This window comes from Nestor notabilis, unplaced genomic scaffold (assembly GCF_000696875.1).
Source record: "Nestor notabilis isolate BGI_N333 unplaced genomic scaffold, ASM69687v1 scaffold24569, whole genome shotgun sequence".
In the NCBI taxonomy this organism is placed as follows: Eukaryota; Metazoa; Chordata; class Aves; order Psittaciformes; family Psittacidae; genus Nestor; species Nestor notabilis.
Genome location: NW_009945420.1, coordinates 1 through 14,248, shown reverse-complemented (window position 1 = coordinate 14,248; position 14,248 = coordinate 1). Strand labels below are relative to the sequence as shown.

The window sequence follows — 14,248 nt, the reverse complement described above, 5'->3', positions numbered from 1 at the left end:
ATAGGCTATTTACTTCACCAGCTGATCCATCTGATCTTCACAAGTCTAACTTAGAAATGTCACACAACAGTTTTATGTGCACTGTGGTTGGAAGTATCTTGTTATTTAACATCATACGTTTTGTTTTACTAGAGCATTGTTTGAAAATGCACAAGACACTCAGGAAAATCTGATTTAATTTAACACAATTTCAGCCAGAAATCTACAGTAGCCTGCTTAAAGATATGAGAGTTTTAGGCCTGAAATAATGCCGATGATTGTGTAAACATGATCACATTTAGAGTCAAAACTTGTTTCAGTTCTAGTACATCCTCTTTAAAAAGGCCATCTGCAAGCAGTTACAGTTAAGATGGTACAGATAATAGGGTAAATATTTCAATACTCAGTGACAAATTGCTTTTAACAGTAATTTCTGTAATGTGACTACACAAGGGTTTTAAACTAGACTGATCATCACACCTCTCACAGTCTGGTTATTTTCCCTTTTTAAAAAGTTCTTATCTACCCTCAGAAGTATTTTAATTTTCAGATTCTTTGAACATTTTGCTCAGCTGTTCAACTAGTGCTACAAGCTTGGGGTTCCCCCCAAGTGATTCAATTTGTTTATAGGCTTCAGATTCAAGCTCTTTCAATGTATTCCGAGTGTACTCAAAGGAACCCACATTTTCAAGGTAATGTACACAGTATTTTTTTATATCTATGTTCTCTGTCCTCTGACGTAAAATGTTTTGCACCTGAGTACTTTCAGGTCTTGACCAAATGGCATGAATGGTTGGGAATGAGAACTTGCCCTCAGTTAAGTCTTCACAAAAACTTTTGTTCTCACTATATTCTTTGGAGTGCAAGTTGGCATAGTCATCTCTTATTTGGAAGAAGAGACCAAGTGTGTTAAGTAGTGGCTTTAAGTCTTTTTTATAATTTGAGAACAGCTGCATGAGGCCTACAGCTAATCCAAAGAGACCACCTGTCTTTTGCAGTACCATAGCTTTATACTCAGCTTCCGTAGGACAGGTGTAAGTATCCCTCCAGTAAATATCCAAGCCTTGACCTTTATGGAGTTCCAGAAGTTGACGAGTAAAAACTTTAACAGCATCTGGATGATCAAGGGTTAAAACTTTCTCTAAACCAAGGAAATACACATAATTAGCACAGTTGATTACAGATGGTATTCCATAGATACTGTGTGCCACTGGAAAGCCCCGTCGCAGCTTTGAGTTATCTTCAATATCATCCACAAGTAGGCTTGCATTGTGCAACATCTCTGTCACTTCAATGATTACCTGTTACAAGAAGAGAAAATTACTAAGTCTCCCACTGTAATTTAACCTGCAGTTTTGCAAAACCCTTTTTAAAATGGATAAGGTATTGAAGAATGGTATTCTCTATCACTGAAGCTCCCCTTTAGTCCACTTGCTTCTACCATTAATACAGATTTACGAGCCAGTTTGCTGTAAGTCCTGGATCTTGTGGTCTGTCTTTTGTGTAACGTTTTCAGATTCAAAGTGAACTTACTCCACGAAATGTTTCCATTTGCATGCTCCTCTTCATTGTTGCTACAGTTCTAAAATATGCCATTGTCTAGGAGTCATGCAGTAACTGTTACTGGAAACATGAATAGAGGAAAAGCAACACAATGTTGTGACAAGTTTAGGTGCACTAACTTGAGATCTCCAAAGTCAGTTCTTACAAGTGTTGGGTATCATTCATATTTGTCTTGTAAACCTTGCTTTAATAAATGGAGAGAGTTTGTCTTTCTTTCCCCATACTTTGTGCAGTTATCTTCAGTACTGAGTTCTTAAAAGACAGACTATTCTCTCTGAAACATATCATTTGGAAAATTCTTGACAGAAAGACAACAGCTACAACTTTTTGGGAAGCTTCCTAAAGACTTACTGCGTGTTACTAGGTGGAAAAATATCATGTATCACCTGAGGTACACAATAAACTGTTCAGAACATCAAGTTTGTAGCTGATTACTTTTGACTAAAAGTGAACCTTAATTCCAAAACAGGACAATTGAACCAGAAATTAAGAGCTTTAACTCTTAATTAACTATATGCTGTTATTAACAGTTAATTATTTACTATATACAGTTCTTATTACACAGCTGTTATGCAGATAACAGCTATATTCAGCATCTGCTTACATGGAAATAAATTTAAGCATGTAAAACTGCATGCTGTATAAACTCACTGCAAAACACATTAAGATATGGTTTTAAAGCTAATGAACCAATTACATTTGCTAGCTACAAACATTGCCCTCAGTCAATATTCATCAAAGAAATCTGCTTCTAAAAAAATATTAAGGCCACCATTAAATACTGGCAAGTACCTAGTATGGTACTATTTGCTGGGTGCTGTAGGAAGAACTTCACTGCAAGCATCTTCTTGAGCAGCAAGCCACCTAGTATTCAGTGACCAGCATCCCAGAGACTAAAACCCAAACCCCAGCAATCCAATTGTTTGTCCAAGATATAAATCCAAGAACAACCTACTTAAGAAACACTAATGACTCATCTACCAGTTAGAAGTAAGCCTCACTTTGACCTGCGAAGTTATGTTGCTGTCCACTGACTTTAAATTAGAGGATAGAATACTTACTGAAAGCAACTTTGCATACCTATTTTATTTGTCTGAATGTTCTTTTAGTCCATTATGTCATTCTCAGTAACATCAGGGAAGTCTCAAGTCTCCCTGTTTTCTGCAAGTTCCTCAGATAAGCCTATTTCAGAATTTCTCTTACTAACCTATTTCACAATACTGTCAGTTTGATGAACTTTTGCAGCTTCTAGACATTTAAGGTTTAATTGAAACAGTGCTTCATGACTGAGTGCTTGAATTAAGTGATCTTGTGAACTTAAAAGACAATGTCAAAAATGCTTCAGAGTTGAAAGTACGGACCAAAAAAGTTCAGACAGCGGGGGGCGGGGAAGCTTATTTTAGAAGACATCAGGAAGCAGCCTGAGGAAATGAAAGGACTGCTCTTCATAACGAAAGCTGAAAAACAAGCACAGAGTCTTAGGCCTTCTTATAACCTAAGCCTATCCAATCAGTAGCTGCTGCACTATCACTCTGACACACAGATTTCTATCTCCCTTCTTGCAATAGCTTTAAAGTTTGCTTGGCCCTGTACTAGGCCATTTCAGTGCCTTTTTAGAAGAAAGTTCATCTGACAAACCCAGTGTTCTCTAGCTCAGCAAGCTGAAGCGTCTCAGTGCAGCATCAGATGGGTACTAGAGATGCAGTAAGTAGGGAAGTGAGAGAGAAAAGACCACTTGCCTGGGAAAAAAGTGAAATGGTGGCAGCCATTAGTAAAATCAACTACCAAGGAACAGTAGCCTCAACTGTATCATCTAAAACTACATGAAGACAAATGATCTAAGGTGTAAAAAAGTCCCATAACGAGTGCAAGAATTCAGATTTTAATAAAAGAAGTACAAATAGCTAGGAGGGAATCAGGCTGCTAGACACCTAGGACGTCTTAAGAAGATTACAAGAGATGTCAAAAAGATGACTAGAAGTGGTCCTTCAGACTTCAACAACCTAAAGTTATTAAAATTGGTACAAGTATGCACAATAGCAATAATAATTGCAGACTGAAGATGACAGGGCCTTGTTTTTGTCCTCGAATGACCCAAAGACTATCAAGTTCCCTCACAAATAGCTTATGTGGTAAAGGAAACATTAAAACATCAGTAATCTTCATAAAGATAACCAGAACAAGTGGTCTAAGTTTTTAGTAATGGTTATATGATTGTCAGTTTGAATGTGACAGGTGTAACTGGTAACTTCTGTTCATACAGAGGCACTGCTGCTTTAGTTTACTACAGTACATGAAAGAAGACGGATCCATAATGTCATGGGTGCTCAGCAAGAAGACAAGAGGCAACAGTCAAACTGCAGCATAAGGAATCCCAGTTGGACATAATGGAAAAGTTAGTTGTCATGGGAAGACAGGCCCTAAGGCTGCAGAGTCTACATTCTCACATTTTCAAAACTCAGCAAGGCTCCCAGAAAACTTAAGTAGCTAGGGACCAAGACCTGCTTTAAGCAGGGGGTTGTCCTAGATAGCTCCCAGAGGCTTCTTCCAGTTTGAATTCTCATCTGCCATATTAGACTAAACCTATGCATACAATACATAGGTTGCTATATAATACGTTTTATTTAGATATGTAGCTGAGCGGAAAGCATAGGATGTGTCTCGCTAGAAGCCAGAATAAATCTATCTAAAAAGTTATAGAGACAGGTTGAAATATAGAAGAGTTACAAGATGATGAATGCAGCATCTTCCTTTGTTTATATCACTTAGACCATTTTGCTATTTGAGAACTACTAAGTGTCACTCTTAAGCCACATGAAAGAAGACTCCTTCACAACTTCCAAGGTACTTCTGCCAACAATTAACAAAACTTACTAGGGACCAGCTTGCTAAATGTCAAAACCCATAACTGGTTATTTTAATGCCTTACATTGTCTTGGACACAGAATATTTTGCAATCTCTAGATGCAGTTCGCAAAATTGTAGTCTAACCAAGATAAGTTTTCATTTGACAAGTCACAGTGTATAAATACACAGCCATACATCTAACATAGCTCTGTCCAACAGAAATTCCTAGTTTAAAGCTTCTTGTTCGAGTAAGGACTCTGAACTGAATAAGAAGCCCACAGTTTCAGGTCCAGAATAAATAGTGCTTTATAAAGTTCATTTCTGATTTTGAAATTTTTGTATCAAAACCATAAGATTTTTTTTCCAACCATTATATTTGTGTAGTTTATAAGGTAACTGTCTAGTTTCTTTCATAAGTCACTGAAAACTCAGTGTTAATAATTAAGTAGGTAACAATGGTAACTGCTTATCTACAACTTAAAAGGTTGAGTACACTTGGAACTAAGTAACTATTCTACATGGGAGAAGCCATGGAAGTCATTTTCTTTAGTGTTACATCAGTCAAAGCTTTGCACTGAAGTTGTTTTCCCGAAAGCTTATTTAATGTATTCAGAAATTAGTACATTTAAGACTGCTGATCATTTACGCTATGTAAGAGAATCATCTGTTATCAGTAGTCTTGGAAGAAAGATTAATAGCCCTTTAAAGTAATTAGTCAGTACCTGTATTTTATCTTCTGGAACATTCAGCCAGTGATTAAAGGCCTGTGACAGTTTGGTTCTCACTTGCTTACCTACAATAAAAATATTACAGGCATTTATAAAAAGCACATGAAGTTCATTATTAGGGACAGCAGTTTGTCTTAACACCTATAGCTGATGTGAGACCAGTAAATCGATTGGTGTGATCACCCGACAACAGAAAACACATCATAGTGGGTAGCTTGTTTCCTCATTGTATAAACATCAATTATATCAGTGTTTTAACATTTCACAGTAATATAAGAAGCACACATTTACAGTTACTATATTTAGTTTTGGCAGTTTAGTTAGTAAGTGATCCTGACTATGTTGTTAACATGTACAGATCAACTTACTACTTCTGAAAGTAAACCCTAGTTTGCTAGGCATGTTGGTTTTGTGTGTGTAACAGATTAAGAAGTTTCAGTTATGATTCATTATTAGTCAAAGATATGGATATTTGTTGAAAATTTATTCATCTCCATTTTTGGGTCTTTCTCCTGTAGTATTCTTCACTTGCTACTGACAATTTGTGAAGCACAAAAGTGATATTTGATAGATAACTCTAAAAAAAAAATCTGAACAGAACACCTTGAACAGAACTTTCCAATAATTCATGTATTTATCTTACACCCAAGAAATCTACCTAAAAATAATAGGATTTGTTCTGCTTTGGCTAAACGTTGTTTGGTGGAGCCAAGCATTCACTCCATTTCATAGGAATGAAAGACAAGATCAAAAGTCAAAGTTCAGTATTAAAATAAGAATTACTGTTCAATCCAGATACATTTTACATGAGTTAATTTTAATAGAAGTTAACCCATTGATGCCAGCTTTCTTTAATAAATTGTTAGGAGTCATGTACTGATTGATGATCAATACGAAATAAAGTCACCTCCTACCCACATGGAGACAATGCTGCTCTGAACTTTGGGAAACTCAGCTATACCTAAGATCTTCAAACAACTGCAAGACAAACAGCTCTGCATATGTAGTTCACATCAACAAGGCATCTGGAATAAAAGCTTTAAATTTCCAAGCAGTGCAACCTAGACAGTGGGTTCCATATTACTCGTCTCAAGATCTACTGACGCCAGTTAAGGATTCTACAATATTAGTCCTCATGTCGATGATGCCATCTTGCCCATAGCACTGAAGAAATTTCAACAGTTCAGTCTCTCTCCAAGGCTTCTCTACTGCTGTGTGACCAGCACATACAGAACAGAATAATAAAAATGGGTAGAGATTCACTTGCAGTGATATACCATAAAGAAATTGGACTGAGGATATTTCCATTTCTAATTAAGTCACCACCAGGTAAGCAGTAGCTTTGTGGTTTGGGCTTTTACTCCCTGGCTCAGAGGGGTTCAATTTTTGTCTCAATTCTCAAACATTTCCACTGTTTCCTGTCACCACCATCTTCTGGTTTCTGTTAGAAAAGAGTAACAAAAAGGTGCTTCTTTATTCATAGAATGGTTTTGGTTTCTGGTCTCAAAAGGCTAAATGCAGAAGCCTCCATTCCTTGCCAGACCTTTCCTCTCCGCAGACTAGACAGGGCAACAATCCAAGGACACTAGGACAAAATTAAAAGGAGTAAAACTTAACACTGGCAGAATTACCCCATTTCTTTGCTGTCATGTGTCACTGCTCTGTTATTTATTTCAGGCAGGCTATTGTGAAACTGAAGAATATAGAGGTCTAACTTCTAAAATTAGACACTCTAGCTACTGTATAGAACTATAATAATAGACATAACTGCATCAAGCTTTTATTAAAGTTATGCTAAATGCATTTGGTTTAATCTGCTTAAAAGTCCAATATTACCTAAATCAAACAGTAACTATAGAAAGCTTTTCTTATTAGAAATGCTAGGTGGAAAAGGTGAGCGGGGGGAGGGGAATCAATCAGAATGTAACTGATTCACTCTGATGAAATTCCTTCTACAGATAAGATTATAAACCCCTTATCTTTGAAACAAAAATCAAGTTAAAGATGTTGTACTGAAGATAATCCCTCCCACCTCTTCAGATAGCGGAGGTGCTTCTATAAGAAAGAAAAGTCAGCCTAACTTACTCTCTATATACACAATTGTTCTTGTGACAGGGTACAGATCCAAAACCCACAGACTTCCAGCTCTGGACGTGCTCCTGATTAGTATTTCTTCACTCTTGCTGCATTGAAGTGACCACAAATTATGTCCTTAGGGCAGCACCCCACTTGATAGTGAGGGTACATAAAAGGGCTATGACAGCATGGGAAAGAGCAGAGGGACTATTAACCTATCCCTCATTAGAGCCTCACCAAGCTAATTCAACTTACTATACCAGTAAAAAACTCCTTTTTGCTAAGGTAGCTTTCTGCCAGCTTTAGGTACTGAGTCAGCTTATGAAATGGATCTCCTAGAGTTAGTACAGGGTAAGCAGCAGATGCTGAGACAGAAGGAAGGGGGTACTGCCCTTCTAGAGGAAGCAAACTACTACCTCAGCTATCTTGTACATTTTCACATTTACCTCTGTCCTCTAATGGATTAACGCTAAATGGATAAATTCCCCAAGCAGACCTCCTCACACAGCTACAAAACCACCACAGCCAGAATAAGTGAACTGCAGGAAGACAAGCAAAGAGAGCAAGCATATACATTTCTAAACCTGGGCAGCCACTTGTGACAGATTTAAGGTCACTGTAGAATTGTCTAGCTTAACTCCCCTATTCAAAATAGGGTTAAACAGTCCAGGGTTGTGATCCTGATTTTTGCCTTGTTCCTTCTCCTCAGGATCCCGAATGCCACCATCCCATGTTCACTGCAGCTAAGGTTGCCTCCAGACTTCAAGTCCTAACCAATTCTTCCTTGTTTCTAAGCGTGAAATGCAGCACAAAGCCTTACTCCATCAGCTCCTTGATCACCAGTGTCAGCAGTGGTCATTGATACATTCCAGAATCCTCCTGGATTGCCTGTGCCTTGCTGGTTGCTGCTTCTGCAAGATACTGAGGTAGCTGAAGTCTCTCATGAGGACCTGCGCCTGTAAATATGAGGACTCTTCCCGTTGTCTGAAGGCCTCATCTACTTCTTCCTGCTCAGGTAATCTGTATCAAAGACTCACTATAGTGTCTCCCTATTGATCTGCCCTCTAATCTTAAAACACAAGCTGTCAACAGGCTTATCACCTGAAGGTTAAGCTCCATGCAATTCAGTTGCCCTTTCACATAAAAAGCAATTCCCAGCCCTGGTTACCCCAGATTGCTTTTCTAGGCATTGCAGCACTCCAGCTGTGCAAGCTGTCCCACATCAGATACCCCAAAAAACCTGTAGCCCTGTAACTGCATACAGACCTCCAATTCCTCCTGTTTATTCCCCATGCATTTGTGTATAGACACTTCAGAGAGGCACCCAATCCTGCACATTCCCTGGAAAAAAAGTGAGAGCTTCTCCCATCACGTTGTCCTGTTCATACTTCCTTGTTTGCATGCATACACCTAAGATGAGCCGCCTTCAGCTGTGCTCTGTTGATTACAAGATGTCTCTTTTGTCTCCATCAGCTTACAGCCTTTTGTTTGGAAGTTCACCATTTCCTTACTTGCCTGTGTGTAGTCGTTCCCCTATACTGTAATTTTTAGTTTAAGTCCCTTCTCACCAGGTTGCTCAGACTGTTTGCAGAGACTTTTGCCTTGACTTGGGTAGGTGGATGCTATCTCCTCCTAGTAGTCCTTGACCTACAGAGGGAGTCCCATGGTCATAAAACTCAACTAATCACCTGTTGATATGCAGGACCTGTTTGTTCCTCTTGATGGTGAGGGAAACAGGGTTTGAGGGTCATGGAGCTTCCTGTGCCCTTGGCCCTCATTCCAAAAGCCACATGGTGATGCCTGATAAGCTCCAGGCATCCTCTTGCTATATCCATTAGTGCTCAAGTGGAAAAGCTGCAGAGAAAAGTAGTCTGAGGGTGAAACACACCTTGGCAGTTCCTTTATAGCATCCCTGATCAGAGCTATCCAGAAACAGCAAATGTCCCCAAGACAGAAGCTCTGTCCCCTGCAGGAGACAGTCTCCCCCCCTACTATCACTTGCTGCTGCCCAGGTGCTGGTCTAATGCTTTGTTGCATCTAAAGATCCCATCTTTGTGTCTTCTTTCAGTGCGCTAAACCTATTTGGCAATTGCACATCTGCTTGAGGAACAGGAATCTTCCTCCTGGTGCCAGAAGCCATCAGCTCTGAGTTTTCACCATTGTGAGAGTATCCATTTCACAATGCGACATGCATAGACTGTTCCTGCCCCTCCTTCAATATACCTGGATGTTTCAGGGTCTTGAACCTGCAGGGTCTCACTGTTTTTGCTATTTCTGATGCTGTGCAGCCTGCTGACCCTCTTCCACTGCTCCCTTGCTTTGTGACACATTTTCCACCACTGCACACACCTTTTAGGGGCAGGGACATCACTTTCTTCTGGCCCAGTGGGTGCTCTCAGGCGTCTCTGCAGCTCAGATATTGGAGACCTACAGCCTCCCTCAGGAAATTTGCCCAAGTTGAAGCCTCTGATGTGCCAAGTGTGGTTGTGCCACTGGCAGAGATCATGCCTTCTGGTGCTCAACTCCTTCTCCAAGCTGGTCAAGTTCAACAGACCAGCAGAAAAATCTAAAAATAAAAGCCAGTCTTTATTGTTTAGCTTACTGAACAAGCCTAGGAAAGACTGCAGCCAAGACCAGAGGGACATGAAAGGGAAGATGTACAATGTACAGTTATGAATAGGATCAGAGCCTACCCCTTTCAGTAGCAAGATGTTGACCATATCAGTTTCACTGCAACTGAAATTTCATATACTCCTTAATGCTGCAAAAACAGCTACTGGTGTTAATTCAGCCACTTCAAGATAAAAGATTTATCATATGTGTGAATCAGGCCACCTTCAGACAAACCACACCAGTATTTGTGAAAATTAATCCTGTTTATTGTGCTTTGTTTAGGTAAAGGACACAATACTAGATTAAGTAGAACACCGCTATAAACTAGTATGGCAATGCTCTACTACAATGAGATTTTACAAGAGAAGCTGCTGTTATAGAATGTGTGTTCTCCCAAGCAATAATTTCTGCTAGTGAAGGGATAAACAATAATTACCATACTAGCAGTTAAAATAGCAACACAGTAAAAAACAAAAATCACAAACAAACAAAAAAACCCCACCACCTTAAGCTTCTCTGTCCTAGTGCTGCTGAAGTCAAAAGAAACAGACAAGCTTAGTTTAAGTATCATCCCCAAACTGTTACCATCAGTAGTCCTATTTCATTAACCCTAGAGTAGTTTGGGTTGGAACTGATCTTGAAAGTCATCTAGTCCAACTCCCCTGCAACGACCAGGGACATCTTAATCTAGATGCAGGTTGCCCAGCACCACATCCAGCCTGGCCTTGAATGTCTCCAGGAAGAGACATTTAAGTAGAGTAATCAACTCCTTGCATTAAGGGATTAATCCTTAACAGTTATTAAAATCTGTGTTCTTACACTACAGATGACATTGGCAGGCACCTTTCCACCACCTCCCCCAACCAACCTTAATATTGTTACACAATCCCTTTTATGTAAACAGAGTTTGATATGCATCTAAATTGATTCAAGTTCTCATAGGTTACTAAATTGCTTGGAGAGTTTGGTCTTTAAACTAGAATAAAAAGATAAGCAGCTGGACTACTGTAGGGTCATAAGTGTACATATCTGACACTCTCTGCAAAAGCCCCTCAGGGCTCAAGCTGATCCAACACAGAAACAGCTCCTTCTCCCCACCCTTGAGCCAGCTCACTAACAAGACAAGAAAAGATTAGCCAGGCAAGTTTTTAACAGGTTAGGTGATTGATACTATCTGATCATTTAGTTAGCAAGCTGAGAACTGGCACAAGTTAAGAAGCAGGAGTACACTGCCAGAAGCATAAAGAAGATGGAATGAAACTGCCTCTTTCAGCAAAAGCTTGTTAGATTAGCTCAGGCATCTCATTTGGGCTCCACCCTAATTGCGAACAGCTAACATATGCCCAATTTCTCCCCTTCACCAAGCACTGGTGCTCATACTGATTCCAAGGTCCACACAAGTAACTGGTTCCTACTGATCCATACTAGGCATAGCTGACTTTGGGCAAAGCCAGTGTTTCAAAAACAGTAAGCATCCAGCTATATGACTGTGAACCCTCTCTGCTTCACCTGTCACTCAGTACATATCTTTCCACAGATATACAGGTATTTCTACATAGAGAGAGGTGTATCTTATCCCTCACTTTCTCCACAAGGTAAACTAAGAAGAGATCATGTTAAAGCAGACAATCAAATTTATGATACCCTAGCAGGATAAAATGCTTGCGCTATCAATAAGTATAACATTATATAAGCCATCAGTTTAAAGCAATCAAGGTTGAACTCGCTCAAGGTACAGGAGTTTAGCCATAGGAGTCAAGGTGGAAAGGTTAAGTGTATATCCTAGACGGATCATTTAAAGTGAAAGCTGACTGAAGAGCTATTGGTCGAGCACTTTTGCCTATGGAAGCCTTTTTCGGAGGGCACTTTTTGGTTGTTGCATATTTCCTACTAGGAAGCTAATCTTTTTTTGCTGGTACTTACGACAGCTTAAGAAAATAGTTAGCAACTAAAGATACAGAGGTGTTACAATATACACTGGTTATATGAGATAATCTAACCAAACAAAAAGTACACTTAAAGATGGTGTTGGAGGAAAGTAGGTTTCTTCAGGACCAGCTCTTAGGAAGATCTCTAGAACATTGTAGGCTCATTTCTCAAGGTATTCTCTAGCAAATTCTCTAGCAAAACTAAGGTCAACATACCCAAATGGAATATACTGTGAAGATATGGAAAATGAGCTTTCTGGCATTAAAAAGACATGTTACTGCCAAATTCTGTCCTTTTCTTATTTTTCAACTCATGGAGTGATAACTGCTAAGTCAAATAAAATCACTAACATAGACAAAACAATCCTGAGTATTTGCAGAGATCAATAATGAAATTATATACAGGTATGACGACTTGGGACCCACCCTACTGATATAGAGGTCTTGTTGCAGATGTGCAAAAACCACATAGTACTGTGCTTGTGATTCATTTTACTACTTGTCCAGAAGGTAGATCTTCTACCGTGGTCAGATATAATTTTGGTCAAATTATTTTCCTTAATAGTTACCATATTTTGGATCTTCTTTAACTCCACCAGTATGCAATAAAAGCTGGACAGCAGGCAATCATGCAATAGTCCCCATGACAAGGTAGTTCCACTACTATTTTTACAAAGTCACTTTGACAGCTTGTATAGCCTTCCTCACACATTAGGTGCACAAGTAAAAGCCACAACAAGCAATCCGACTGTTCAAAGAGGCTTCTGACAGGCACATCCACACAGTAGTTCTTCATCAAACTGCATCCTGAATTCTGCTAAAATATGCACCATTCAAGACTGAAAAAATAATCTAAATGTGTTTCTAGTGACCTGATACCACACAAGGACTGGTTGATCCTCTGGCAAGTCACACAATCCAGGGACAGCTGAAAACTGGCTCTACACATACCAGCAGAACAAGTTACACCAAAGAAACACACACTTTAAACAAAAATAAACGCAACCCACTGAGTCCAGTATAGGAAGCTGATAAATTCAGGCTGATGATGCTTTTTTCTTTAAGAATGGGATCAAGTCTTCAGTATTTGCCCTTCCCAGTTGTAAAACATAGGAAATCAGCTACTCTGAAGAGAGAACAGAGTAACTGAAAATACTACTTACACTGCAACAGACTCAAGAGCTATTGTAGCAATCTCAAAATGTGTGGTTCTGCAAGAGGAAGAAAAGAGCAAATACTGAAAAGTGTTACTTTTAATTACTTTTCACTCCACAAATCAAGAATGGATAAACTTCTTGGCTTATACATGCTATGAAAACACTTTTGATATTTAAGAACAACACAGTACAAAGAAACTTGCCTGGCAGTTGAAGTAAGTACTGGTATGGCTCTAGGATTCTTTTAGATGTTTCATCCATCCCATCCATTTCTTTATTTCATAAGAGGTAGTTCACTGTTAAAGAAAGTGTTATTTAACGTTATTTAGACCAAGAAATAGAGAAGTAAAAAGTAGATGCATGCAATTAATGTCAGCCGACTTCAACGTTAGGTGCAAATACTCCAACTTTGCACAACACCTTCAGTTAATAAAATTTTCCCAGATTTTATTTAGAAAAGAAACAAGCATATGTACTGAACACAGTTTTCTTTATTCATGAATAGTTTGAAACAACTCCTAGACTTGGTGTGCTCTTTTATGGATTGGAGGGCTCAGATGGTATTTAAAACATTAGCATTTGCAGCAATGAAGCTCCACTTTAGAGGAGACAGCACATAAAAAACCTCATGACTGATCTGATTAGACTTCCTTAAATACTTTCCCCATACAAAAGTAGAGATGCCTAAGAGCAGAAAAAAACCTCACACCAAGGCAACCTAAATAAATTGTACACTAGCTTCAGCCTTCTGATAGAATTCTTTGGTCCTGTTTTAGAAGGCAGAACAGGAATATAGCATTTTCTTATCTCTGTTTCAGCATACAGACATCTTTATATACTTTCCCATATGCTATATACATAAGTCTCTTAGGAGCAATCTTTTAGGATCTAACCCCTACATAGCTCAACAATTGTCTATTGATTATGTTTCAGTTCACATAACTCTGGTCATCTTTATCTGCATTTTTTTCCAGACTCTTTTCTGTAATAGATTTTGTCCTTTCACCTCTAGCCTTCCTTGCTGCACTGCAGATGCGGCAGCTCAAAAACAATTCTTCTAATGTCATTTTAAGACAGGAACTGCAGCAGGAGCATAAAGTCTCATGCTACTTCAGCATAATTTCTCAGCTACTTAGATCGCATCCTGGAAATGATGTGCTTTTTGCCCCTGGAACATCTGAACAGTTATATAAATTATCCATAAAAATATCTATTTTAAATTGATATTTACAAGCATGGACTGATGCATTTTTAATGTAGTTACATTAAGGGGAGTGGTTAACATGAATCAAAAAAACTACATTCCACACTTGCTGAAAGTAATCCAGCAGTACTCTCCAGTCAAAAGCTCAGATGA

At 38.9% G+C, this 14,248-nt stretch overlaps 1 protein-coding gene across 1 annotated transcript; it reads right to left on the bottom strand.

The window, feature by feature from the left end:
• Nucleotides 1-246: 246 nt before the first annotated feature.
• On the bottom strand, nt 247-13,189 carry GGPS1 (geranylgeranyl diphosphate synthase 1). The gene is made up of 3 exons (XM_010022873.1): nt 13,095-13,189; nt 5,112-5,182; nt 247-1,280 (listed from the first exon to the last, which is right to left on the bottom strand). Exons 1-3 carry the CDS (start codon nt 13,159-13,161, stop codon nt 519-521), a joined length of 900 nt encoding a protein of 299 aa, XP_010021175.1. The 5' UTR covers nt 13,162-13,189; the 3' UTR covers nt 247-518.
• Between the last annotated feature and the right edge of the window lie 1,059 nt (nt 13,190-14,248).

Coding starts and splice junctions, on each gene's coding strand:
- GGPS1 (XM_010022873.1), bottom strand. CDS start 13,161: ATGGATGGGATGGATGAAACATCTAAAAGAATCCTAGAGCCATACCAG. Junction 5,183..13,094: donor GTACTTACTTCAACTGCCAG/GCAAGTTTCTTT, acceptor TTTTTATTGTAG/GTAAGCAAGTGAGAACCAAA. Junction 1,281..5,111: donor TTCCAGAAGATAAAATACAG/GTACTGACTAAT, acceptor TTCTTGTAACAG/GTAATCATTGAAGTGACAGA.